Source organism: Struthio camelus, chromosome 19 (assembly GCF_040807025.1).
Source record: "Struthio camelus isolate bStrCam1 chromosome 19, bStrCam1.hap1, whole genome shotgun sequence".
NCBI classification, from domain to species: domain Eukaryota; kingdom Metazoa; phylum Chordata; class Aves; order Struthioniformes; family Struthionidae; genus Struthio; species Struthio camelus.
This window is the reverse complement of record NC_090960.1, coordinates 1593410-1619309: the sequence shown is the minus strand read 5'-3', so window position 1 is coordinate 1619309 and position 25900 is coordinate 1593410. Positions and strand designations below refer to the sequence as shown.

At 66.0% G+C, this 25900-nt stretch overlaps 4 protein-coding genes across 7 annotated transcripts; 2 read left to right on the top strand and 2 right to left on the bottom strand.

Annotated features, from left to right (window-relative positions):
* The first annotated feature begins 567 nt into the window (after positions 1 to 567).
* On the top strand, positions 568 to 12433 carry FAAP100 (FA core complex associated protein 100). Of its 3 annotated transcripts, none has more exons than XM_068914111.1 (10): positions 568 to 654; positions 1323 to 1515; positions 3026 to 3144; positions 3810 to 4777; positions 6348 to 6501; positions 7372 to 8162; positions 8823 to 8959; positions 10674 to 10790; positions 11387 to 11473; positions 11596 to 12433. In XM_068914111.1, exons 2-10 carry the CDS (start codon positions 1351 to 1353, stop codon positions 11719 to 11721), a joined length of 2664 nt encoding a protein of 887 aa, XP_068770212.1. In that variant the 5' UTR covers positions 568 to 654; positions 1323 to 1350; the 3' UTR covers positions 11722 to 12433. The 3 variants fall into 3 exon arrangements, with proteins under 3 accessions (XP_068770212.1, XP_068770214.1, XP_068770213.1); XM_068914112.1 differs by having other exon boundaries at positions 628 to 749; XM_068914113.1 differs by lacking the exons at positions 11387 to 11473; positions 11596 to 12433 and having other exon boundaries at positions 8823 to 8970; positions 10674 to 10791.
* Positions 12434 to 13169: 736 nt separating this feature from the next.
* FSCN2 (fascin actin-bundling protein 2, retinal) lies at positions 13170 to 16443 on the bottom strand. Of its 2 annotated transcripts, XM_068913637.1 has the most exons (5): positions 15621 to 16443; positions 14028 to 14184; positions 13783 to 13904; positions 13540 to 13707; positions 13170 to 13463 (listed from the first exon to the last, which is right to left on the bottom strand). In XM_068913637.1, exons 1-5 carry the CDS (start codon positions 16441 to 16443, stop codon positions 13258 to 13260), a joined length of 1476 nt encoding a protein of 491 aa, XP_068769738.1. In that variant the 3' UTR covers positions 13170 to 13257. The 2 variants fall into 2 exon arrangements, with proteins under 2 accessions (XP_068769738.1, XP_068769737.1); XM_068913636.1 differs by having other exon boundaries at positions 13540 to 13904.
* A 1592-nt stretch (positions 16444 to 18035) lies between these two features.
* LOC138061651 (keratinocyte proline-rich protein-like) lies at positions 18036 to 19667 on the bottom strand. Its single transcript, XM_068914193.1, has one exon. The coding sequence runs from the start codon at positions 19665 to 19667 to the stop codon at positions 18036 to 18038; it is 1632 nt and encodes a 543-aa protein (XP_068770294.1).
* A 2264-nt stretch (positions 19668 to 21931) lies between these two features.
* On the top strand, positions 21932 to 25367 carry ACTG1 (actin gamma 1). The gene is made up of 6 exons (XM_068913424.1): positions 21932 to 22086; positions 22759 to 22891; positions 22976 to 23215; positions 23498 to 23936; positions 24097 to 24278; positions 24388 to 25367. Exons 2-6 carry the CDS (start codon positions 22769 to 22771, stop codon positions 24529 to 24531), a joined length of 1128 nt encoding a protein of 375 aa, XP_068769525.1. The 5' UTR covers positions 21932 to 22086; positions 22759 to 22768; the 3' UTR covers positions 24532 to 25367.
* Positions 25368 to 25900: the final 533 nt, after the last annotated feature.

Below are 25900 nucleotides of genomic sequence, written 5' to 3'. Positions count from 1 at the left end.
AGCCCCCTCGGGGGAGGGTCCCTTGTCCCATCGGGGTGTCCCCAGCCCCCTCGGGGGGTCCCTTGTCCCCTCACAGTGTCCCCGTGCCCCCTCGCGGTGTCCCCTGCCTCCTCGGGGGGTCCCTTGTCCCATCGGGGTGTCCCCATGTCCCCTCACGGTGTCTCCAGCCCCCTCGAGGGGGTCCCTTGTCCCCTCGGGGTGTCCCCAGCCCCCTCGGGGGAGGGTCCCTTGTCCCCTTGGGGTGTCCCCGTGTCCCCTTGGGGGATGTCCCTGTGTCCTCTCATAGTGTCACGGTGTCCCCAGCCCCCTCGGGGGGTCCCTTGTCCCATCGGGGTGTCCCCATGTCCCCTCACGGTGTCCCTAGCCCCCTCGAGGGGGTCCCTTGTCCCATCGGGGTGTCCCCATGTCCCCTCACGGTATCCCCAGCCCCCTCGGGGGGTCCCTTGTCCCATCGGGGTGTCCCCGTGTCCCCTCGCGGTGTCCCCAGCCCCCTCGGGGGTGTCCCCGTGCCCGGCCCGCTCCCGCGGCCGAGGGGACTCCGCCATCCCGCCCGCCCCCCTCCCCGTCCCCGCTTTACGGCCTGTCGCAAGCTCCCCGCCCATTGCGGCGGCCGCCGCGCAGCCGTAAAGCGGAGCCGCCCGCGCCCCCCATCCGGTACCCGCAGCCCCGACGGGCAGCGACGGGGGGCCGGGGCCGGGGGGGGGGGCGACTTGGGGGGCTGGGGCGTGGGGCGGGGCTGGGGGCTGGAGGTGAGATGGGGGGCGCGAGTGGGAGGCTGGGGCAGGGCTATGGGGCAGGTGGGGGGGGCTGGGGCTGAGGTGTGGGGCAGTTTGGGGGCTCATAGGGGCTGGGGCTGAGGTGTGGGACAGGTCTGGGGGGCTGGGGGGGCTGGGGCTGAGGTGTGGGGCAGTTTGGGGGGTCATAGGGGCTGGGGCTGAGGCTGAGGTGTGGGGCAGTTTAGGGGGTCATAGGGGCTGGGGCTGAGGTGTGGGGCAGTTTAGGGGGTCATAGGGGCTGGGGCTGAGGTGTGGGGCAGGTCTGGGGAGCTGGGGGGGGTGAAACTGAGGCGTAGGGCAGGTTTAGGGGCTGGGGTTGGGATGTGGGGTGTGCTCAGGGCCAGGGCTGAGGTTCAGGGCCGGTTTGGGGTTTGGCGCGTGGGGCAAGTGGTGGCCCCGAGGGCAAGGCTGGGGTCGGACCCCACATTCGGGTGCTCGCGGGGGGCCCCGTCCCCTTCTCCGCGTGGGTCCCCCCCGCCCCGGCGGCGTGGGCCCTGGCGGGGGGCGTCTCCCCACGCTGACCGCGGCCTGTCCCCGCGTCCCCAGGCTGGCACGGCGTCCCTGCCCCAGGACCATGGCGCACGTGGGCCACAGGGTGGATTACCTGGCCGGGTTCTGCTGCCCCGTCGGGGGGCTGGTGTCGGGCAAGCCCCGAGTGCTGTGCCACGAGAACGAGATCTACCTCTCCAACGGCAGCGAGTTCGTCTACGTCTACGACCAGGAGGGCAAAGTGCTGAAGGTGAGCCGCGGCGCTGCGCCCCCGGCTGGCCTGCCCCAAGGCTGGCTGCGGGGCGGGGGGGCCTGGCCTCGGGGCCCCCGAGCCGGGCGCGGGGCAGGAAAGCTCTCCGTGACTCGGGGGGTCGCCCGTGGGGTGAGTCTCCCAAGACTGGGCGAGCGTAGCTGGGACACCAGGCCTGAACCGCGTCTCCCCTTTTTGCAGCCACCTCTGAAAGCCTCAGTCCTTCCTGGGACCAAAGTCCTTCCTGGGGTCCCCTAAAAATCTCCTTTCCGCAGCAGCAGCTCTTGGAGCCTGCAGCGTGGGAAGTGAAACTCCTGAAGCCCAGCTGCTGTGCCCAGCTCAAACTCCAGCACCCTGGTAGCGAAGCTGCTGGCGTCCCCGGCACTTCCCCCACCCTGGGCCACGCGACCAGGGCAGCGGGTGAATTTCACAAGCGGCGCCAGAGCCTGTTGGCTGGCTCTGAGACCCCTTGCAGGGGCTCGGGGGGTGTCGTTGTTTGACCTTTCTCCTAATCTTATGAGACAAACAGATTTAATTAAACTAGAAAGATTTTTCCTTCTCAAATGAAGTGACATCTCTTTCATTTCTCATGTACAAAGGATTTCACTATTGTCTCTGCTGTGACTAACAGCAGTCGTCGTGTTGAGTTATATACAGTTTCTTTTTTTAATTTGTTCTTATTATCATTTCTAAGAAAGCCATCGCTGTAATATCAGGATTTGCCTCCTACACTGTGCTCCTTCTCAGGAAAGTAGATCATGTACGGGCTTTCAGATTTCTATTTTCCTTCCCTTCTCCTAAGGGAGCGTGAGGTACTGACTGCTGCTTTGTTACATGAAGCTCCTCTCCTGATCCTAACGCTGTCCTCCACAGATGACAGTTGCTCCTCTCCCAGGAAAATGCAGCTGTTTCTGGGGAGAAGCACATCAGCAGGCGCTGCAGTTTGCCCAGCTGTTTCCCCTTGAAGCAGAAGGGCCATGTGAAAGCTGGGCTGGAACGTGAACTGCAGTACTACCCAGTGATAGGCTTATTCCTGGAAAAGGCTTGTATGCATTTGCAGGAAATAGCTACTTTGATTTGCAATGGCTTTTAGGTTGCCCAGGAGGAAATGTTGTCCACTGAGCGATTTCTTTATTGAACTAGAGGCGTTTTAGCCTGGGGGTCTGCAAGCAGGCTCTGCTGTCGGTGGCAGCAGGCACAGCCTGGCAGTGTGGGCTCTGAAGCCACCCTGGCGCTCGCAGCAGGCCTGGGGGCCGCATCCTGCAGCGCTCCTCTGCCTGGCCGTGTGCCAGGTGCACGGAGCAGCCTAGGGGAGGAGGGCTCCCAGGAGCCCGCGTGGGCCAAGGGCAGCCCCACAGCTGCGGGGAAGTGCTCTCTCTCTTGCAGGGGCAGCTCTGCATCCTCAACGTAGCAAACATCCCTCCTGTGCACAGCTGCTGTGGGGAGCAGCTTTTCCCTGTGGGCTGGGCTGATGCGGGAAGGTGACGTTTCTTTCTGCTTTTCCACCCAGGCCGTGTACAAATGCCCCGACCAGGTGTGGCACATGGAACTGCTTCCCCTCCCCAGGCAGCTTTACATCCTCTGTGCCCACAGCGGTATTTACTGCGTGTCCCTGGATCAGCAAAGCAGGTGAGGCAGGTGTCACCTGGGCAGTAGGCGGGCTTCATCTCTGCCACCCTGTGGCCGCCAGGTGCCTGTCCCCTCACATCCCTGCGTGCAGTCAGTGGCGGTCGGCAGGCGCAGAGCCCTCCTGCTTGGAGAAGGCCTCCCCTCTGTTCCTGCCTACATCCCCCCCCGAGAGCCACAGTGAGGCCCCTGGAGAAGCGGCTGCTTTTCCATTTGGCTGTGGGCTCAGGGCCCTGGGTGTTCAGGGAGAAGGTGGGAAGGGGGAATCTCTTTGTGCCCCTCAGAAATGCTCGCTGTAGCATCTCACACATGGATCTCTCCTACCTGTCTTGTCGCAGGCTCTCTGCGTTTAGGAGTCTTTGGCTCTAAAGCCCCTGAGCTGTATCACAGGACTGGGCTGATGCTTTGGGGTCTAGCCCAGCCCCAGCTGCTTGCACTGCCCTCTCGCTGTCCCTTCTGCCTGCGTCCCAAAGGCATGGGAAGTGTTAAGCAGTTCGAAGCTTCAGCCCTCTGAAGCGTTGGCTCTCTCCAGATCGCTGCTTTTGCGGCAGATGCTAAAAGCTGTGCTTTGGGGAGGTGGTTTCCAAGGGCCAGGGTGAGAGGCAGCCAAGAGAAGCGCTGGCTTCACCCTGCGGCTTGGCTGAGAGCTTTTCCTTGTTTGCTTGAAGGTTAATGGAGCAGACTGATGGTGACGGCCAAGAAAGCAATTGCCCTTCCGGCGTCTTCCCCGTGGACTCGGACGCCTGCATCTTCCCAGACTCCACTCTGTGCACGTTCACGCTGCTCAACAACTTCGTCATCACTTTGTCCCAGGCTGAGGGCAAATGGTGGATGAAACTGCACGAGCTTCCGCACCCCGAGCAGGAGAGCCCCCCGTACCGGCAGATCAGCGAGGTGGGCTTCTGCCCTGGCCCCGAGCCTGGAGACGAGGGGGACGGCCCGCCTTCGCGCTTTCTGCCTGTCCTGTGCTGCGCATCTTCCCCAGGCACCGTGGGGTCTGGGGAGGGGCTGTGGTGCTCGGGGGGGTTTGTGCTGGAAGAGCCCCTCTTCAGCTTGCTCTTTGGGATCGATGCTGCCATGCTGGAGTCTCCTATGATCCTTTGCGGCTTCCCGGACGGACAGCTCTGCTCTGTGCCACTGAAGGCCCTCAGCAATTCCCAGGCTGCTGATGGCTGTCACGATGTTTCGAGCCAAGACCCTCCTGTTAAGATCCTTCATCATTTGGAAGAGCCCATCGTCTTCATCGGGGCCTTGAGAACAGAGCGGAGGGCGGCAGAGGAGGAGGCTGAGGATGAACAGCTTTTTGGAGACGCTGGCTGTGACTGTGTGGTGGCGGTTGGTCACTACGGCAAGATGGTGGCTGTCAAGGCGGATCAGAGAGAGGAGGCCACAGTGCCAGAGCTCAGGGAGTACTACTTGCGCGGGCCCATCCTCTGTGCCGCCTGTGGGAGCGGCAGCCGGATGTATTACAGCACGCACTCGGACATCTCCGCGGTTGACCTGGACTGGGTCAACGAGTCCTCCGACCCCGAGGACGTGGAGAGCTCCACTGGAGTCCTGCCTCCCGTCCTGTCTCCGGCCAGTTTAAGTATCTGTAGTGTTGTGGCTCTTTCCTTGTCTTCTCGGGCATCAGAAGGTACTGCCAGCAGAGGGGAGTACGCTAGGTCTTGGGGTGAAACGGGGCAGGATAGCTGCCTATTCCGGCCTGTACGTCTCCACCCCTCGTTAAGGTCCAGATTGGGCTCCGTCCTTCATCCGTTCTTGTTGACTCCCCTCGTTTTGTAAGTCGTTTCTGTCGAGCATGCTGAGTCTGGGACTGAGTGCGAGGTGTGCTCGGAGCTCAGTCTCTTCCCCTGCGTGGTCGTGGTTTGTCTCCTGCGAGGCTCTGCTCCACCTTGGCATTGCAGGAGGTGGCCTGTCCGTGCAGGTGTCTGGGGCACCCGCAAGCAGCCGTGTCTGACCCCTTCGAGTCGCTGTGCAGAGGGGACCGTCAGGGAAACCCAAATAAGCTGGGATGAGACTCATTCCAGAAAGGGGTATCCAGGCGTGCAGTTGGCTGGATTAGAGGCTCCAGGTGTGGCCACTCAGAGCCTGCACATGCTGTTCTCTCTTCAGCCCGACAGCTTAGGTGCTAACACTCCCCCGATGTGGGCAGCGTGCGGTACCGACCTCGGCCTGGGCGCAGAGCAAAGTGCAGTGCTCGCCCTTGGTCTCCGCTTCGGGAGCGGAGGAAGGGAGCAGAGTGCCTAGCTACTGGGGACGGGGCGGGGGGAGAAGCGTCTCTTAGCCCATAGATGAGCCCGTTCCACAGGGCAGCACGAGGAGCAAACAGGGCCAGAAAAGGCAAGCGAGTGAGGAGAGTCTCCTTGGGCGCTCAGGTGAGAGCAAGGCAGGCCTGGCATTGCCTCGCGGCGGCCGAGGGAGCCCTTGCTGCGCCCAGCCCTGTTCGCTGCACGCGGAGCTGCATGCATCTCACCGCTAGGAAACCTGCATGGCGGCTCTGGCTCCCGGAGCGCTCCTGCTCCCGTGGTGTCTCGTGCTGGTGTTCGCTTGGGGGTTGCCAGCTCTGGAAAGCATGGCTGAGGCAGCGGGCTCTTGGGCGGGCAGGAGGTGCGAGCCGCCAGGCAGCCCTGCGCAGGGCAAGGCTGGTGCCAGGGGACAGGACAGGCTGGAGGGAGCACTTGCACTCTTGGGGCAGCCCAGGCGGCCCCTTCTCTGGGAGCTGCGTGTTACGTGGGCGTGCTGTTGTGGTCCGTGTCCTGTCTCCGTTGTACCCGTCTGCGGTCGCTCAGCCCTTGTGCATCTGCTCTCCTGCTTCTCTTCTCCCGATGCGCGAGGCCGGGCGGCCGGTGGGGCTGTGCCCGTGGCAAGAAGGGCCTGGCTGGCAGATTTGCAAAGTCTCCCCGCGTGGCAGAGGCGCAGCGGGGCTCTGGAGGTACACGGCATTCGCTCTGCGTCTGCCAGCGTGCAGCGGTGGCTGCCACCTGTGGCTCCGTGGCAGGTTATGCTTGGCCCTGACCTGATACCTCCAGTTCCCGGTGTGTCCCGGGGCGGGCAGTGGAAGCGAAGGGCCCCAGTCCTGCTGGCCTGTGCCCCCCCCCGCCACCCGCAGCTGCTCCCCAGCTAGCTGGGAAACCTCTGCTGCCTTGCTGGTCTCCTCCTGCCGCCCCTCGTTCCCTTACCTGTGCCTGTGTGTGCCCCTGCAGGTGAATCGGAGCTGCTGGCTTTGTCCGCCAAAGGCCGTCTCATGACCTGCGGCTTGTGCAGCCCTGAGGAGGCTCCCGCCGTGAGGCTGACGCCCGCCGAAGCTGGCCAAAGGATTAAGGAGCTGCTGTCCGGGATAGGCAATACCTCGGAGAGGTAAAGGGCAGGGCCGCTCGGCAGCGTGCACCGATGCTGTTACTTTGCGAGCCGCTCTGTTTATGGGCGCCTAGCTAGATTTTCCTATGTCAGCTCCTGGCTCAAGGGTCGGCAATAAAGCGTTTTGCAGCCAGACAGTAACTGCTCCAACATTTACCTTTCCGGAGTGGTTCCTCCAGGAGACTGGCTGGGAAGTCCCTGACCCTGATGGGTTTAAAAATATTGTTTAATGCCAGCACTGTCGTCTGGCCCTTTCCCTCTCGACGCAGGCAGCTCTTTGATGCTGCGAGCGGGCTGGTGTTTACAGCCTCAGTGACAGAAGGTGGGAGAGGCAGGGTGCCAGGCGCCCAGACAGCCCGCAGCACTTGCCAAGTCCACAGTAACAGGCAGGGCAGGCGCGTGCCTTAGACCTCTGCGGCCATCTGCGTTTGAGGAGGAGAGTCAAATGAGTCCCCCTCCCTTTGCAGGGGGATTCCCGAAGCTATCGGTACCTGCCTTTGTTGTGAGCAAGATTTATAGCCCACCCATGTTTTATCTTGTTTCCTATTGCCCGGACCCACTTAGGACCAGCTCAGCTGACATGGGCTCGTGGGTAGAAAGGCCTTGCCGGCCCTGTGTCTTCCTGAGCAGCAGAGATCCCAGGGCTGCCTTGGCAAGGGGCCTCTGGGGTGTTCCCGGGGCAGCATAGCGCACCGGGCTCGCGTGAGAGGCTGTTTGGCTCATTCACTGCAGCAGGGTGGCACGCGCTGAGCCCTTCGTGCAGCCTTCGGTGCTGGCCTTTGGCTCAGCCTTGCTGTGCTCCTCTTGCCTGCTCAAAGTGTCCCGGCCGCCATCCCTCTTGCTGTTTCAGCTGGCGCTTTGTCCTTGCAGAGTTTCCTTCCTGAAGAAGGCGGTGGATCAGAAGAACCGAGCGCTGGCCAGTCTGAACCAGGTGATGAATGTGAGTGCGGCTTTGCTGTCCAGCCAAGAAGGCCAGAAGCCCATTGCCTGCACCGTCACTGCCAACTGGAGCTGCCTCCTGCTCCAGGATACCATAACCATCTCCTGTGTGCTGGAGAACTGCAGCGAGTACAGCCTGGAGGAGGGCTGGACCCTGTGCGTTCAGCTCTTTGCCAGCCCCTGTGCCTTAGAGGAAGATTCTGTGGATTCAGGCACCACTTTCACCTTCCCCATCGACCAGCTCCTCCCCGGGAGCAAAAGGGAGCTGACGCTGCCCCTTGGCTCTGCTGCGGACACCAAGCTGGACCTGCCTCTGACCATCTCCTGTGCCCTCTACTACAGTTTACGAGATATTCTGGGCAGTGGCTCTGACTCCTCCGAGGCCCTGGATGACTTCTTCCCAGACGACTCGCCCATCCTCTCTCCGGACAGAGAGGGGATCTGCTTGCCTCTCAGCGAATGCACCATTGACATGTTGCAGTGCCTGCGCTTTGAGAGCAGCCCCCCCGGGCCTGATGCCTCCCCTCCAGCGGCTGTCCTCCCTGCCCCCCCAGACCCTGTAGAGACCTTCCTGAAAGTGTCCAGGGAGCAGACTGAACCCGACGGGGTGAAAGACAGTGAGCTGCCACGCGCTCCGGGAGATGGAAACCCGCCTCCCTCGGCGGCATCCATCAGGGTGTCCTCGGAGCTGCTGAAAAACGCACTGAAAAACTCCAGCTCAGGTGGGTCCCTCCAATGCTGCCTGGAGAAGAAGCATCCCAGGAGCTGTTGGTGTTTCTGCCAGGCAGATCCTTGGGGAGACACACTTGCGTTCCGGTTTGTGGCCATCCCAGGAGAGGCTGGGATCGGAATATCATGCGGGGCAGACCCACGCTCGTGCTGGGACAGTCACTGGCACCTTCCCTGGTGGGGAGGTCTGGGTGACCCTGCACAGCCATGCCACCCAGGCTCGTGTCCAGGCCCCTCGTGGGCTGGCATGTGGAACAACACGATTGCGTGACTGAGCTTGGCCTGTTGCGGGGTGCAGGGCTACAGAGGGGGAGGAACAGCCCCAGCCCTGGCATCGGCCCTGGCCTTGTGGCAGCTGCACGCACCCAGGGGGCACCAGGCACGCTCCGCTCTCGCCAGCACTTGCTGCACCGCTCTCGGCAGCTGCCCTGGCTCCTGTCCCTCGTGTCTGTGCAGCCACTTCCCAGCCGTGCCATCGCCGCGTGGCCAGCGCCTGGCAAAGGCTGCGGTCCCCAGCCACTGCTCTCTGGACTTGCTTAGTGGGACTCAGTGTGGCGGCGGTGTGGGGGCACCTGGCCTTAGCCAGGCTGCTCAGGCCGGAGGAGGGCGTTCGGTGGCGTAACGAGCTCCGCTTTCTTTCCTCTCGTCCCCAGGCGTCCCGCTGAGCTGTGCCACGCTGCGCTGGCTGCTGGCCGAGAACGCTGGGGCCAAGGCGCTGAGCAGTGGGGAAGTGGCGTCAGTGCGCGGCGCGGCCCCGGATGGAGGCGAAGTGCAGCTGCTTGTCCGAGAGGCAAGGAATGGGTTAGCCCTGCAGAGAAACACCCGGCACCCCCGCCCCAGGGAGCCAGCTCTGTCTCGCTGCCCCCGGCCCCTCGCTTCTGATGGGCAGCTGGGTGATGTCTGGCCAAGCCTGGTCTCTCAGCGCTGACCCCAGGCTGTGGTCCCACGAGTCCAGGGGCCCTACCCAGGGCTACGTGGGCTGCTCTGGGGTGCCATAGGGAGCATCCCGGCCAGCTACGCTGCAGGGATGGGTCTTGTGCATAGGGCTGCAGGGGCTGGGCTGCCGGTCCCCCTTCTGTGGCCTTCCCAAAGGCTCTTACTGCTTCCCTCCTGCTCTGGGCTGGGCTGTGTCCCCTGATGTTCTCATTTCCCTGCCTGGAAGGGCAGTGGCCTGCTGGTGGTGGCCCTGCAAGGCAGACTGGTCTTAGACTGCGAGGAGAAAGGGCAGGATTCCTTTCCCAGCTGTGCACAGCTTGTCCCTCCCCTCCCAGTGTCCCTTCACTGGTTTGCAAGATCTGTGGGGGCCTCCTCTGGGTGTCTCTTGCTGGAAACCACATCCCTCAGCAGGTTTTGCCCTTGCACTACAGCAGGAGGGTGCAGGATAAGTGGCACTGCCAGCTCGCCTCAGCAGCTGGTAGCGAGTCCAAGTCATAGTCTGGGCTTTCAGGAAACCATCATCCTCCCAAGCCAGAGGCAGTGAGGCAGTCACTTCACGGTGAGGTTTGGATGCCCCAAACGGGAGCGGGGCCCCGTGGCTGGCATGCATGGAGCCAGCCGTTGCTGGAGGAGTGTCGCTCCTGCCCTGCGCTCTCCCCGCGTTGTGGCTGTACCCATGTGTGCAAACACTTCTCCCTCCACGCAGCCGTCTCTTCACCCCGCCCTGCAGAGACTCGGTAACCTCAGACGCTTGTCCTGCCCTGGCCTAGTGTCCGACTCGGCTGTGGGAAGAAACGAGCTTTCCCTGCTCATTTGGCGTGCTGCGCTTTGCTAATTCTGCAAAGCGGGGGGAAAACGTGGCTGGATTTTGGATTTAAATCTGATCTGCTGCAGCTTTTCCCCCTTTAATGCGAAAATCCCTCTCTAAGCACGAAGGAAAAATACTAATTGCTACCCAGTCCTCCCACCATGGCTGGTTAACCCTCTGCCGAGGGGCCCAGCTGCCTGCGTGCTGGCAGTGACCTGGTTCAGGTTGCTTCACACATGAGAGCACTAATATTGCCAATGTGATTAGTGGCGGTGTTAATTCTGCTTGGGCTAAGCCTGCAGGATTAAATCTGCTGGGGTGGCAGCATGTATCCCATCAGGGAGTGGGCATCCAATCATCCCAGAATGGCACCAGGCGAGACCAGCGGCTGCTCTCCTGGCGGAGGTACCTGCCTCTGACGCAGGTCCACCCAGCCGGGGTGGTATGAGCGTGAGAGGTCTCAGCTGGGGCCAGCTGGCTGCCCTGAGCCGCGAGGCTGCTTGCATTCCCCTCCGAGGGGCTGAACAAGGCTTTGTCTCTCGCGCTCTCGGTTGGGCTGGCGGCTTCTCCAGCTGCTGCTCCGTTTGCCTGTACCGGTCTGGGGAGCGGATGAGGTGTTTGTGGCCGGGGAGCAGGGACAGGAGAGGAACGGCAGCCGCCTCCTGGGGTCGCTGTCCCAGCCCCGTGCCCACGGGGAGGGGTGCTGGGGCTGTCCTCGCGCCTGACAACGATTGCAGTGAGGATGTGCTCGCTGTCCCAGGTGGCCATGAACGACCTCAGCCCGGCGGGCCCCATCCAGGCCGTGGAGATCCTGATGGAGAGTCCTTCCCTGGCGGACATGTGCAGGGTGCACCACGCCGTGGTCCGGCGCATCCAGGTACGCCGTGCCACCCTCGTATCCCAGGGCTGGCCGCCCGCCCTGCTGCGCGGGGCAGCCAAGGGAGCCCGGCTCCCGCCCGGCGGTGGCGGGAGGCGCGCAGCCCCGCAGCCCGGGTTGAGCCCGGCCTGGGATCCCATGCGTGGGGAGACGCGTGGCCAGGCTGCGGGGGCCCTGGGCCAGCCGAGGCCCCAGGGCTGCAGCCTTGGGGCCCGGCAGAGCGCTCTGGGCCAGGGTTTCTCTGGCACCACCGTGTGGCAGACGCGCTCGGCGAGGCCCGGGCCTCTCCGTGCCGAGGAGCTCCGGGAGACCCCGGCCGTCTGCCCCAGAAACGGGTCCCGCTGGGTGCAGGGGCTAAACGAAGCCGGGCCTCTGCGGCTCGCCGGGGGCTGGCAGCCTTCCCGGAGGCGCTTCACAGCAGGCTCTGTACGGATGGAGGTGACGCAGCAAGGTGGGCGCTGGGGACGCACCCCTTCCAGAGGGTGCAAACTCGCCCGGTGCCATGGCCGGGGTCCCATGGGGGCGTTTGCTGCCGAAACCAGCCGCCCCGCGGGTCCTGGCTGACATGGAGCGCTCTGGTTCCCCCCCCCCCACAGGCCCTGGTGCTGGAGCAGGCGGCGCAGGGCTCCGGCCCCCCCGACCTCCGCATGCAGTACCTGCACCAGATCCAGGCTAACCACGAGGTGAGTCGCGAGCCTGCGCCGTGGGCCGGCGAGCGGCCGCAGCAGCGCCCCAGCGCCGTCGGGACCCCCCGGCGCAGCCCCGAGCTGACGCATCTCTCTCCCCCCGCCTTTGCCTTGCGCAGATGCTGCTGAAGGAGGCCCAGTCCCTGCGAGACCGGCCGCCCCTCGGCGAGGAGGGCGCCGCGACGGCGGAGAAGCTCCTGCACATCTACAGGCAGCTGCGCAACCCCAGCCTCGTTGTCCTGTGAGCAGGGGCACGGCCCAGCGCGCCCCGGGGACCCCGAGCCCCCCCGGCCGGGGTGGGCGCCCACCGGGCAGGGCCGCGCGTCCGGCCAGCTCGAGGTCGGGGCTGGAGAGCGGTTCCTGCTGCAGGAGGAGGAGGAGGAGGAGCGGGCCCCGGCGGGAGCTGGCGGCGAGGGGCAGGGAGGCCGCGGCAGCGGTTCGGGTTGTGTGCGTGTGTGCGTGTGTTTCGTGGTCGTGTTGTCGGCAGCGCGGAGGGTTGTCAGGGCTCCGGCGCCTCTTCCCAAAGAGCCGCCCGGGGGCAGAGCGGGGTTTCTGGGCTGGCCCATCCCGGCCCTGCCGCCCCGGCCAGGCCGGCGAGCAGCCCTCGGGGCCGGCGCTGTCTTGTGGATCGTACTCGACGTGGTAGTTTAGCGCTCTCCCGGCGGTGGCTTTGCGGTGCCCGGCGCGGGCTGCGGGCTGTGCCCCCGCGCTGCCTCGCCTTTCAGGAATCCGGACAAACAGGGTGCTGCGCCGGGGCGGCCTGGCGGGCGCCCGCTCGCCCGCCCGCGGGATCCCCGTTCCCTGCTGGGCAGGGGAGGGGGTTTCCCGCTCCCCCGTCGTTTCTATAAACGATCTTGTATTTCCGTGGTGGTGCAGCGTGTTTTGGCGCAGTCCTTCCCCGCACTGCTCCGGTGTCTGTAAATCTGTCGTCTGCCATGAAAACGATCGTGCCGCTCAGCGAGTGCCCGTCTCTGTTCCTTTCCAGCTCCCGGCGGGGACCGCCACCGCCGTCCCCCCGCGGCCGCCCAGCGGGGAGGCTGCGCCCTGCCCCTCGCCGTTGGAAGCACCGCGTCCTCCTCGCCCCGCCTGCCTTGGCGTCGGCGGCCCCTCGGCGTCACCCCGCGGCCCCGGGTGCTGGGGGCGGCTGCGGTGCCGGCGCCCTTTGGGGCCGAGAGAGGCTGCAGCCGCCGTCGGGGCGGCTCTGACCCACCCGGCGCGGGGAAGGGGGAGCGCGGGCAGCCGGGGCGGTATCCGCTGCTGGCGTTGTCCGCTGCAGCGCCCGGCTCCTGCCGTCCCCCGCGTCCCGCTGACGCCCCTGGGTCTCCAGGTCTCCCCTTTGCCCGCAGCCCCTAACCTAATAGTGCGGGGGCCGAGCGCCGCCCTGCGGAGCCCCCCTCCCACCGTGGCCGTGCTCGCCCCGGGCTGGCGGCAGCGCGGCTCTGCCGGGGGTGCCAGCCCCCGCGGTCCCCCCCCGCGGCCCCGGGAGCCTGGCCCCGCTCCGGCCCCCTGGGCGTCTCGGCAGGCCGAGCGCGGGGCGGAGGGGCTCCGGCGCGGTCCCGGCCGGCGGCACGGCGCTGGCGCCTCGGCCAGAGCCCGGCGGAGCTGCGCCAGGCGAAGGAGGACGAGGCTCCGGCGCTGCGAGCCAGACGGACTTTAATGCCGGGAGCCGGGGCAGGGGGGGTCGGGGCCCAGCCGGGACGGACGGAGCCGGCGTGGGCCCTGCCGCGCTCCTCGCCCCCTCCCCGTGCCGCGGGGGGCTAGCTAGCGCCCGGCCCCGCGCATCAGTACTCCCAGAGCGTGGCCCGCAGCACGGACTCGCCGTCGGCCCGCAGGGTGCCGGCCGGGTCCCCGCGCAGGTACCGCCCGTTCTTCCCTTTGATGGCGACGCGCCCGCGCTCCCGGAACTCGAAGAAGAAGTCCTCGGAGAGGTCGCCGTCGCTGCAGACCGCCCCGCTGCTCGCCACGTACCAGAACTTGCCCCCCTGGCCTGCGGAGAGCCGAGAGGGGCCGTCAGCGGGGCCGGGCGCCGCCGCTGCCGCCCGCCCCCGGCCCCCGCCGCCCACCTCGGATCTGGTAGGCGCCGTCGCTGAAGACGATGTGGAAGACGTCGTAGACGGAGCGGTTGGAGTCGAGCAGGTTGGAGCCGCGGTGGTAGCAGACGAAGCCGTGCTCGCCCCGCAGCACCAGCATGGGCCGGTTGATCAGCTTCAGCGTGAACTCCTCGTCCTCCCCTGCGGCGGCGAAAGGGGCCGTGAGCCCGGCGCGGTGCCCGGCCGAGCCCCCGGCCCCGCCGAGCGGCCACTCACCCACGGCCTCGCTGACGGCCGCCAGCTGCCCGTTCTTCTTGGTGCAGACGTACTTGCCGTTGCTGGCGCGCAGGGCCACGCGCCGGCCGCGCCACTCGATGTCGAACATGGTGTTGGCGGCGCTGGCAGCGGGGCGAGAGGCAGAGTGTGAGCCGGGGCGGGCAGCGCAGCCGCACGGCCCCCCCAGCGTGCGGCCAGGCCACCCCACCCCACCCCACCCCGCTCGCCGGGACCCCCGCACTCACACTTCGGTGGCCACGGCCTGGATGCCCCCGTGGGCCACCAGGGTCCAGTAGCTGCCGGCGTTGGTGTGCAGGCTGCACTTGCTGGTGTCGCGGTCGATCTGGAGCTGGAAGGTCTCGTGGTTCAGCTCCTCGTCCTGGTTCGCCGAGACGTTGACGCCTGCGGGTGCCGCGTGAGCGGATGGTCCCTGGGCACCTTTCCCCCCACCCCCCCCGGCCCCTCCCAGGCAGCGGTAAATCCCACTGCAAACAATCGTGCTAATTGGGATCGTTAATCTGATTGCTGCTGTGTCCATCTGGTTAGCGCCACCGCAGCGCACAGAACCCCTATTTATAGCCTGCCTGGCACCGTCACCCGGCCATAAGCGGCTTGGCACAGTGGCAGGCGCGTCCCCCAGGCCCACGGGGACGGCAGGGCGGCCGGGGGCACGGCACGGCACAGCACGGCCGCCACGGCCCAGGCCAGCGGGGCCGGGGACCCCCGTTTGCCCTGTGCCTGGCCCCGAGCTGCTGGGTCTGGCCAGGGGCGCAGCTCTGCCCCCCACCTGGGCACGGTGTGGGGGGCAGCCCGGAGTGCTGCCCGCACACGCGCGTGTGTGCTCCCGCGCAGCACTGCAGAGGCACACGCGTCCACCACGCTGCCCAGTGCCTTGCACACGCACACGCACACCGCGCTGGGGAAAGCCTTGCCCGTGCATGTGCACGCACATGCAGCGCTGCACCAAGCTGTACACGCACAAATGCATGTGCACATACAGCCCTGCACACTTGTACACACATGCAGCACTGCACAGAGCTGTGCATGCACGAACACGCGTGCACGCATGGCCCTGTACAGAGCCTGCACACACACACAGATGCATGCATGTACGTGCACGGGCACCACACTGCAGAAAGCCTTGCCCATACATGCACACACACACATGCAACGCTGCACGGAGCTGTGCACACACAAACATGCGTGCACCCGCAGCCCTGCACAGAGCTGCTCACACACACGCGTGCACCTGCAGCGCTGCACAGAGCTGCACCCGCACAAACACACGTGCACCCGCAGCCCTGCACCGAGCGCTGTGCGTGTGCAAACACGCATGTGCCCGCAGCTCTGCACAGAGCTGCACCCGCACAAACACACGTGCACCCGCAGCCCTGCACCAAGCGCTGTGCGTGTGCAAACAGGCATGTGCCCGCAGCCCTGCACAGAGCTGCGCAAACACGCGTGCACCCGCAGCCTTGCACCACGTGCTGCACAGGTGCACACACACCCAGGGCTGCGCCTGCCCACACACACACGCATGCACACACGTACGCGCACACGCGTGGCCCAGCGCAGTGCTGCCCCTCTCGCAGGCAGGGCCCCGGGCACCCCCCACCGTGGCTGGGGGCGAGGGGCGACGGGCGGGCAGGGCCGTTGCTGCAGCGTCTCCCCCACGACCGTGTTGGCCTGCAGGGCTGCCCCGTGCGGGCTCCTTGTTGCAGGGTCTCCTCCCAGGTGGGGGGGTCCCGGGGTGCCCTCCCTCCCCGGCCTCGGGTGCTCGCGGGAGAGCCGGTCCCCAGCGCGACCGTCCCCCCGCGCCCGGGCCGCACAGCCCCTACCTTGCCGGATGGAGACGTATCTGCCGTTGGCGGCGGTGAAGACCACCTGGGGGTGGCTCTCCTCCAAGTCGAAGAGTTCGTCTTTGCCCGGCTTGGAGCTGCGCCCGGACTTGAGGGTGCCCGTGGGCCCCGTGGGCGCCAGGTACTTGCCGTCGCAGTCCTTGAAGGCCAGCTTGCCCGCCTTGAACTCGAGGGTGTAGGCGGTGCGGGCGCCGGGCTCGGGCACCAGCGTGCCGTCGCTGCGCAGGTAGCGCTCGTCGGCGGTGCGCAGGCAGTACTTCTTGTCCTGGAAGCAGAGGGTGATGAGGGCGTCCACCCCCCAGGGCAGGTTGCTGTCGGTGGCGATCTCGTCCTCGTGGGCGCTCAGGTGGGCGTAGCGGCGGCGGCTGACGCTCAGCAGGTTGGCCTGGGGGTGCATGGCCAGGTGCACGGTCCAGAGCTCGCCCTCGGTGACGCTGGGGGCGAAGCAGGAGAGCCGGTCCTCCCGGCCGCCGAAGAAGCGCCGGTGGGGCGCCGACTGCAGCGCCCAGCGCCCGTCCGACTGCGTGATGATGCAGAAGCGCTCATCCCGGCCCGGCTTCTCCGCCTCGCACTGCACCTTGCCGTCCTTGTCGGCCCCCAGGTACCGGCCCAGGTGGCTCTTGAGGAAGACGACGGAGCTGTCGGCGTCGTCCTGCTCCAGCGTCCATATCTGCTTCCTCTTGAGGCTGGGCGCCGAGGCGTTGACCTTGTAGCCGAAGGTCTCCGCCGTCAGGTACCGGCTCTCGCAGTTGATGAGCCCGAACTGGATCTTCAGGACCTGGTGGATCCCGTTCGTTGGCATCTTCTGCCGCGGGGGGCCGCGCGCGCGGAGCGGGCGTCGCGGCCGGCCTCGTCTGCGCTGCCCTCGGCGCCGGCGCCGCTGCCGCTCTGTCCCGGCGGGGCGGCCGGGGCGACGGCCCCCGCGGCGCGGCGCGGTGCCGCGGCGGCGGGGGGCGGCGGCGGCGGCGGGGGGGGGTTAATTAGGCGCAGCTAGGATTACAAAGCCGGTCCGGATTGCGACGGGCGCCCGCCACGCTGTAACCTGTAGCGGGGCTTTGGCTGCAGCCCCCGGCGCGTCGGGGCACCGCGGCCGGGTGCCCGGGGGCTCCGGCACGCCGCGCCGTCCTCCGCGCCGGCCCCGGGTCGCGCCGGCCCCGGCCCCGCCGAGCCGCGGGTGGAAAACTTGGGTGGGAACCCGATCCAGGTGCGCGGCCGGCGTATCCGTTGCCCGGGCGGGTTTGGGTTACCGGCACCTCTGATTCGGCGCTAGGTCACCTCCAGCCGGGCGCTGCCTCCCGGCCGGCCCCTAAGCGCCTTACCAATTAGCCAGGCATTTTGATTAGTTTAAACCTTTTATCCTGCTTTGGGGCCCTTGGCCTCCATCTGTCCTGCGGCCCCAAATCCCTCGGGCGGCAGCGGATCGGGGTCACGGCGGCCCCCTCGCCGGGCGATGCTGGGGGCGCCCCGTGGTCCCGGGTAGCGGGGCTGAGGCCGCCTCAAACTCATTGCACTGGTGTGCACGTGCTGCAGTCTGGGGAGGGTTCGCAGGACGCGGCAGAGCTCGGGACCGGGCCGCGGACACCCGGCTCCTGTCCCCAGCTTGTGGCAGGGCCGGGGGGGCCGGCAGGACCCGGGGGGGGGGAGGCCCTGATTGCCGCCGCCGCCCCCCTTCCCGTGCCGACGGCTCCGGTGTCCACGCTCCGCCGGAGTTATTGTTCCCGAAAATAGGTCCCGGGGATTGGTTGCCTCATGATTTTTTCATGCCCGGGCTCTCTCTTACAGCGCCGGGGGCCGGGCCCCCCTGGGCGGGCAGGCGCGTTACCCGAGCCGCCCCGGCTCGGCTTTCGGGCCGGCCCGGCCCGGTGCAGCGCAGCGGCGCTGAGTCGGGGTCCCACGGCGGGGCCGGGGGGGGCCCCGGGGCGGCGCAGGTCCCTGCCGCGGGAGCGCCTGCCGGGCTGCGGGGCCGGGAGCCGCATTTATACGTGTCTGTCCCCACCCCTGCCACGTCCCCCCTCCCTCCCTCCCATGGGGCGGGAAGGGCAGAGCCGCTCGCTGAGACCTGACGCGCTCGTGACGGGCCCTTGGGTCTGCCCGGAGGCGGGATCACTCCCGCAGGCGCTGCTGCGCGTTTTCCCTTTTCCTCCTTTTCCTCCTTTTCCTCCTTTTCCTCCCCATCTTGTTTCGCTCCGGCCTGGCTCTGGGGGAGGCGAGGGGTCGTGCCGGGGGGGCCGGCGTCACGGATGGGGCCGGACAGGTTCGGGATGGGGACTGGAGTTGGGATCAGCGATGGAGTCGGGGATGAGGTTGGGGATGGGGTCGGAATTGGGGTCAGGGTCAGTGGTGGGATTGGGGATGGGGTCACGGTTGGGGTCGGGATCGGGGTCAGGGTCGGGGTCAGGGTGGGATTGGGGATGGGGTCACGGTTAGGCTTGGGGTCAGGAACGGGGTGAGGGATGGCGATGGAGCTGGGGCTGGGATCAGGACCGGGGTCGGGGCAGGATTGGGGATGGAGTTGAAGTTGGGGTCAGGAACGGGGTCAGGATCAGGGTCAGCGGTGGGATTGGGGATGGGGTCAGGAATGGGGCTGCAATCGGGGTTTGGGTCGGGGTCGGGACGGCCGATGGCGGTGCCCGGCCTCACCGCGGCCCCCCTGCTCCCCGAGACGCCGCACACCTGGCCCCAGGGTCCCCGCTGCCCCCGTCGCCACGCCAACACCGAGCCGTCGCCATGGCAACCGAGGGGTGTGATGCTGCCCGTCGCCGCGGCGACGCCGAGCCGGTCCTGCCGCGGCCGGGGGCTGCCGTGACTCAGCGCCCTGCCCAGCCGCTCCTTCCTCCTCCTGCTGCTGCTGCTGCTGCTGCTGCCGCCCGCGGGCGCGGGGCCGGCCGGGGCGAAGGTCTGGCGGTGACGGCGGCCTGGGCTGGGCCGTGGGCGGTTTCGGGGCTGAGGCGCCCGATTTCGCCTAACGTAGCCGCTCCGGCCCCGCTCCGCCGCGCACGTCCCTGCGGTGCTCCGCTCCTCCCGGTGCCGGCAAACAAACGTTTCCCACTCAAAAGCGGCGGCGGTGGCAGCGGCGGGGCGGTCAGCCCCGCTCCCGGCTCTGCGCGGCGCCGCGCGAGCCTGCGGACGAGGCGAAGCGCCGCTGCCACCGGCCTGCAGCCCCGGCCGCCACGAGGCAGGCGGCAGCGCTGCTCTCCCGGCGTCGCCCGACCTGCGCAGAGGGCCTGCAGGAGCGTGCGGCGCTCCGGCACGGCACCTGGTGCTCCGGCACAGCACGTGGTGCTCCGGCGCGGCACGTGGTGCTCCGGCACGGCACTTGGTGCTCCGGCACGGCACGCGGTGCTCGGCACGGCACTTGGTGCTCCGGCACGGCACGCGGTGCTCCGGCACGGCACCTGGTGCTCCGGCACGGCACGCGGTGCTCGGCACGGCACGCGGTGCTCGGCACGGCACGCGGTGCTCCGGCACGGCACCTGGTGCTCCGGCACGGCACTTGGTGCTCAGCACGGCACCTGGTGCTCCGGCGCGGCACGCGGTGCTCCGGCACGGCACGCGGTGCTCTGGTAAGGCACGTGGTGCTCCGGCACGGCACGCGGTGCTCTGGTAAGGCACGTGGTGCTCCGGCACGGCACGTGGTGCTCCAGCACGGCATGTGGTGCTCCGGCACGGCACGCGGTGCTCCGGCACGGCACATGGTGCTCCGGCACGGCATGTGGTGCTCAGGCGCGGCACATGGTGCTCCAGCGTGGCATGTGGTGCTCGGCACGGCACGCGGTGCTCAGGCACGGCACATGGTGCTCCAGCGTGGCATGTGGTGCTCTGGCACGGCACATGGTGCTCGGCACGGCACGCGGTGCTCAGGCACGGCACGTGGTGCTCCGGCACGGCACGCGGTGCTCTGGCACGGGACGTGGTGCTCCGGCACGGCACGTGGTGCTCCAACACGGCATGCGGGGCTCCCCCACGGCACATGGTGCTCCGGCACAGCACGCGGTGCTCCAGCATGGAGCGCGGTGCTCCAGACATGGCACACGGTGCTCCGGCACAGCACACAGTGCTCCAGACACAGCACACAGTGCTCCGGACACGGCACGCGATGCTCCGGACACAGCATGTGGTGCTCCAGACACGGCACACCATGCTCCTGCATGGCACACGTTGCTCTGGACATGGCACACGGTGCTCCTGCACGGCATGTGGTGCTCCGGACACGGCATGCGATGCTCCGGACACAGCATGTGGTGCTCCAGACACGGCACACCATGCTCCAGACATGGCACACGGTGCTCCTGCACGGCACGCAGTGCTCCGGCACAACACACAGTGCTCCTGCATGGCACACTTTGCTCCAGACATGACACACGGTGCTCCAGATATGGCACACGGTGCTCCGGCATGGCACATGGTGCTCTGGACACAGCACGTGGTGCTCCGGACACAGCCTGCGGTGCTCCAGCACAGCACACTGTACTCCTGCACAGCACACGGCGCTCCGGACATGGCACGCACAGCGCCGGACATGGCACACAATGCTTCAGCATGGCACATGGTGCTCCGGCACAGCACAGGGTGCTCCAGCACAGCACACGGCGCTCCGGCACGGCACGCACAGCTCCGGGGATGGCGTGCGGCGCTCCAGCCACCTGGCTCTGCAGGCACAGATCACGGTGCTCCGGGCCCAGGTGCTTCGGGGCGTCCCGTGCTGGCCGTGCCCGACGCCGGGCGCCGAGCGGAGCCTGCGCCACGCGGGGGGCTCTCGCAGGACGCACCGCGCCACGCACGCCGGGTGCCACCTGCCCACCCGTGGGGCGCTCGGAGCTGATGGCAAAGCGGTGCCGGCCCCGGGGCGCTGTCTGTGGGGTGCACGGCACTGTCCGTGGGGTGCTCGGCATTGTCCATGGGGTGCTCGGCGCTGTCCGTGGGGTGCTCGGCATTGTCCGTGGGGTGCTCGGCATTGTCCATAGGGTGCAGGATGCTGTCTGTGTGCAGCGCTGCCAGAGGGTGCATGGGGCTGCCGACGGGGCGGTGCTGCCTGGAGGGTGCACGGCACCATCTGAGGGTGCACAGCGCTCTCTGTGGGGTGCTCGGTGCTATTTGTGGGGTGCAGGGTGCTGCCTGAGGGGTGCACAGTGCTTCCTGAGGGGTGCGCAGTGCCGCTGCACAAGGGGTGGTGCAGCGTGAAGGGGGCACGGCGCTGTCTGCGGGGTGCACGGTGCTGCCCGCGGGGCGGTGCTGCGAGCAGGGTGCCCGGCGCTGTCCGAGGGGCGCGCAGCCCCGTCTCTGGGCGCCCGGCGTTCCCTGAGGTGCGCGCGTCAGGGTGCCTGGCACGGCCTGTGGGGTGCCTGGTGCTGTGCGAGGGGGGCACAGGCCTTCCGAGGGGGATACAGTGCTGCCGACGGGGCGGTGCTCGTGCGGGGCGCATGGTGCTGCACAAGGGCGCTGTCGGGGGGGTGCACAGCTGCCCCGGGGGGTGCACAGTGCCATCTTTGGGGTGCACGGTGCTGTCTAGGGGGTACACGGTGCTGCCCCAGGGGGTGCATGGTGCTTTCTGAGGGGGTGCCAGCTGCCCCAGCGGCACGGTGCACAGTGCTGTCTAGGGGGTGCACGGTGCTGTTGAGGGGGTGCACAGCTGCCCCAAGGGGTGCACGGTGCTATCTTTGGGTGCACGGTGCTGTCGGGAGGTGCACTGATGCCACAGGGGGTGCATGGTGCTGTCGAGGGGGGCGCACGGTGCTATCTGGGGGTGGACAGCTGTTGCAGGGGGTGCTGTCAGGGGGTGCACGGTGCTGTCGGGGGTGCACAGTGCTGTCGGGGAGGGGGTTCACGGCACTGTCGGGGGGTGAACAGCTGCCCCACGGGGTGCACGGTGCTGTCGGGGGGGGGGTGCACGGTGCTGTCAGAGGGTGCACAGCTGCCCCGGGGGGTGCACGGTGCAATCTTTGGGGTGCACAGGGCTGTCAGGGGGTGCACAGCTGCCCCGGGGGGTGCACGGCGCTGTCGGGGGGGTGCACGGCGCTGTCGGGGGGTGCCGGCTGCCCGCGGGCGTGCCCGGGGCGCCCCTGGCTGGCGGGGCCGGGCCGGGCGCGGGGCGGCGCCGGCGGCGGGAGGGTGCCCGGCGCTGGCGGCCGGCGCGGGGCGCTGCCGGGGCCGGGGTCGCCGCCCCCCCCCCCCCCCGGCCTCTGCGCCCCATGCAGGTTCCGGGGTGCTGCGGGGCGGGGGCAGGCCGGCAGCCGCCCCACGTGGCCGGGGCCGCGCCAGCCAATGGGAGCGCGTGTTTCTGAAAGATCTCCATATATGGCGATCTTCTCGGCCGGCGGGGCGGGGTCATCGCCCCCTGGGTATAAAAGCGTGGGGCTGGGAGCTGGACGGTCTCACTCAGCCGGCGGCAGCAGACCAGGCGGTATCGTCTCCCTTCCCCGCACCGCGAGAAGCCTCCTCCGCACAGGTACCGGCCGGCCCGGCCCGGCCCGAGCCCCCCGCCGCCCTCGGGGCCGGTGGCCGTTAGCCGTTAGGGCGTGGCTCGCGCCCCTCTTGGGCCGCGCCACTGAGGTCCCCGGGGGGGAGGGGGCGGGGGGGGTTTGCAACGTGCCGCTCCCGGCTGGCTCGTGGGGTGGGTTGTGCCCGCCCTGGTGTTCTCCCACCCCTCCCCCCACCGGAGTGGTCTCGCCCGTTTGAATGGGAGCCGGGCCGTTGGGAAGGGAGGGGGGAGGGGGAAGAACGCGCGAGCCGGAGGAGGGTGGGGCGCGATTGGCCGCGGAGGCGGGTGACGTCAGGGCGCGGGAGATTCAAACCGCGGGGCGGGCGCGGGGCTGCCGCGCTGGGGCGGCGCGGCCCGGCCCGGCCCGGCCCGGCGGGGGCCCCCCGGGGAGCCGCCCCGCCGCAGGGCGGCGGCCGCCTGGCGCCGTGCCGTGCGGGAGCCGGCCCTCCCCTCCTGGCCGCGCTGCGGGACCCCCCTGCCCGCCCCCCCCCGAGCTTCGGGCTGGCCCGCTGCCAGCGCGGCCTCCCGGGGCCGCGGCCCCCAGCCGGTGCAGGGTGCGGGCGTGACGTGGCGCTGGGCACGGCAGGGCTGGGTTGCTGAGCGAGGGCTCTGTCTCTTCCTCCCCCCCCCCGACATCAGATCCTTCAAAATGGAAGAAGAAATTGCAGCGCTCGTCATCGACAATGGCTCCGGCATGTGCAAAGCTGGCTTTGCAGGGGACGATGCTCCCCGTGCTGTGTTCCCCTCCATTGTTGGGCGCCCCCGACACCAGGTAAGCTGGGAGGGCCCTGCCCGGAGTGGGTGTGCCTGGGGCGGTGCTGCAGTGCGCGGAGCTGACTCATGCGTCCCTTCCTAGGGCGTCATGGTGGGCATGGGGCAGAAGGACAGCTACGTAGGTGATGAGGCCCAGAGCAAGAGAGGAATCCTCACCCTGAAGTACCCCATTGAGCACGGTATTGTCACTAACTGGGACGACATGGAGAAAATTTGGCATCACACCTTCTACAATGAGCTCCGTGTGGCTCCCGAGGAGCACCCTGTCCTGCTCACAGAGGCTCCTCTGAACCCCAAGGCCAACAGAGAGAAGATGACACAGGTACGCTTCCTTGGGCAGCAGCCGCCGCTTACCTCCATCTTCACAAACCCTCTTTTGTTATGGCATCTTAAACCTGAGTTTTTTTTCTCCCAATGTTTTCAGGGTTCTCTACTCCTGGCATTTCCTCCTTGACGTCTCAGGTTTCTTTCATTTGTGTTTTCTGCCTGCGTTCTTTGCTTTTCTTTCACACATCAGTTTTTGCATGTCAACATGCATGTTCTAACACAGGTGTGAGTGACCCAGCTTGTTGTTCCATGCTGAACTGTTTCTTCTTTCTTCCAGATCATGTTTGAGACCTTCAACACCCCAGCCATGTACGTTGCCATCCAGGCTGTGCTGTCCCTGTATGCCTCTGGCCGTACCACTGGTATCGTTATGGACTCTGGGGATGGTGTCACCCATACTGTGCCCATCTACGAGGGGTATGCTCTGCCCCATGCCATCCTGCGCCTGGACTTGGCTGGCCGTGACCTGACAGACTACCTCATGAAGATCCTGACAGAAAGAGGCTACAGCTTCACTACAACAGCTGAAAGGGAGATTGTCCGTGACATAAAGGAAAAGCTGTGCTATGTCGCCCTGGACTTCGAGCAGGAGATGGCCACTGCTGCCTCTTCCTCCTCCCTGGAGAAGAGCTATGAGCTGCCTGATGGTCAGGTGATCACCATTGGCAATGAGCGGTTCAGGTGTCCGGAAGCCCTCTTCCAGCCATCCTTCCTGGGTAGGTATGGGCCAGAGCCGCCCTGAGAGACCGGTGGCACCTGGAGTGCCCCTCTGGTGTGGGAGTTTGCTCTGGCTGCATGCTGAGCTGGGGGGTTGGCATGGCTGAAATGAGGTGCTGCGTGTGTGTGCTAACAAGCCTGCAACTCTTTTCTCCCTAGGCATGGAGTCTTGTGGCATTCATGAGACCACTTTCAACTCAATCATGAAGTGTGATGTAGACATCAGGAAGGACCTGTATGCCAACACAGTATTGTCTGGTGGTACCACAATGTACCCTGGAATTGCTGACAGAATGCAGAAGGAAATCACAGCTCTGGCACCTAGCACAATGAAGATCAAGGTAAGAAATGCTCCTTTGTCCTGCTGCGGACGATGCTGCAGGCCCCTGTGTTTTGTGGGAGGAGGCCGGAAAGCCCTGGGCAGTTCTGACTGCTCCTCTTCTCTTGCAGATCATTGCCCCACCTGAGCGTAAATACTCTGTCTGGATTGGTGGCTCCATCCTGGCGTCTCTATCAACTTTCCAGCAGATGTGGATCAGCAAGCAGGAATATGATGAGTCTGGCCCATCCATTGTCCACCGTAAATGCTTCTAAATGGACTGCTAGCAGATGCACAGCATCTGCTGCATGAGTTGTTTTCACTAGTATACGTTTGCCCAGGCAAATCTATACACCTCATGCTAGCCTCATAAAACTGGAATAAGCCTTCTTTCAAAAGAAACTTGCCCTTGGAAAGTCTGTATCTGATGTTAGACAAATGTCAGCACTGGATTGTCAAGCTGTCACTTGATTTGACCTTGTATTCAAGTTAACTGTTCCCTTGGTGTACACCTTAGCAGAATACCCTGTACAGATCTGATCTAAGCCTTGGGGCAGGTGCCTCGCGTGTGTGATGTCCTTGCTAAGGTTGACTTGTGTTTGTGGGGAGCCTATTCTGACAGTGGTTCTCACGGCTTGCTATACTGACAGTGACGCCTCTCCAAGAGCGCAGGCTCTGGGGCTCGAGGCAGATTTGTACAGGGTATTTGGAGTCAGACTTCCAGTACATTCAGTGTGGAGTATTCCAGATTTCGTGTAGAGGCTGGTAGGAGTCCATCAAGAATTCACCTCTGTTGCTACTGTTCTAGCAAGGTTGGGAAACATATCACATCCAAGCCTTATGAACCAGTCTTCATTTTCCTACCCACCTGTCTCCCAGTAAAACATCATGGGGCTGAAGTTACTCAACTTGAGTTGCTGAAACTTTTGCATTTACACCTGTAAATTTATGCATCAAGTTTAATTTATGTAAGATTTTTGTACGTTGCCTTAATGTTCTCACATGACAGTAGGAAACCAAAATTTGTAAGTCATCCTAAAGTTGAGAAATTGTAATGCCCAACAACACATCATTGTGTAAGGAAAATAAAAAAGCGCTGCAGTAAACGAAACCTTGGTGTCTGTGTCCTCGGGAAGGGTGAGGGGGTGGCTGCGGTGGTGAGACCTGAAGGCCTCCTGGCCTGGGAGCAGGTGTACGGCTGGGGAGGGAGCCAGCCCTGCCTGGGCTTGTCCTGTGGGTGCCTCGTGGGAGTCAGCTGGCACCAACTCACGGCTTCCTGCTTCTGTTTCCAAGGAAGCTGTCAGTTCAGTTGTTCTGGCACTTCAAAGCTTGCTGGAGCCCTAGTTGTTAAGTTTAAAAATAGCTGTTTACTTGCCAAGCAAGTGTCAGAGTGATGGAGGAGTTGTGATGGGAAGCTTTCCACCCTTGAACTTATCTCCAAGCAGTCTAATGACTTAATCTCAGGTTCTCCTTGGCTTTCTCTAAGCCCCCAGCACAGTTTCATCCTGCCAAGGGCAAAGCTGCTTTTGGCACAAGGGGCTGCCTCTGGAAGAGCTGGTTTGATGCTGCAGCCTCCCTGGCTCCTGCGAGGTGGAGCGCTGGGGCTGGTGGTCTTGCCCACCCCTGGTGCGGAGGGGGAAGGAG

Coding starts and splice junctions, on each gene's coding strand:
- ACTG1 (XM_068913424.1), top strand. CDS start 22,769: ATGGAAGAAGAAATTGCAGCGCTCGTCATCGACAATGGCTCCGGCATG. Junction 23,216..23,497: donor ACAGAGAGAAGATGACACAG/GTACGCTTCCTT, acceptor TCTTTCTTCCAG/ATCATGTTTGAGACCTTCAA. Junction 24,279..24,387: donor CTAGCACAATGAAGATCAAG/GTAAGAAATGCT, acceptor CTTCTCTTGCAG/ATCATTGCCCCACCTGAGCG.
- FSCN2 (XM_068913636.1), bottom strand. CDS start 16,443: ATGCCAACGAACGGGATCCACCAGGTCCTGAAGATCCAGTTCGGGCTC. Junction 13,905..14,027: donor CAGGCCGTGGCCACCGAAGT/GTGAGTGCGGGG, acceptor CCCCGCTGCCAG/CGCCGCCAACACCATGTTCG. Junction 13,464..13,539: donor CGGCGCCTACCAGATCCGAG/GTGGGCGGCGGG, acceptor GGCTCTCCGCAG/GCCAGGGGGGCAAGTTCTGG.
- LOC138061651 (XM_068914193.1), bottom strand. CDS start 19,667: ATGTCTGGAGCACCGCGCTCCATGCTGGAGCACCGCGTGCTGTGCCGG.
- FAAP100 (XM_068914111.1), top strand. CDS start 1,351: ATGGCGCACGTGGGCCACAGGGTGGATTACCTGGCCGGGTTCTGCTGC. Junction 6,502..7,371: donor ATAGGCAATACCTCGGAGAG/GTAAAGGGCAGG, acceptor TTGTCCTTGCAG/AGTTTCCTTCCTGAAGAAGG. Junction 11,474..11,595: donor AGATCCAGGCTAACCACGAG/GTGAGTCGCGAG, acceptor TGCCTTGCGCAG/ATGCTGCTGAAGGAGGCCCA.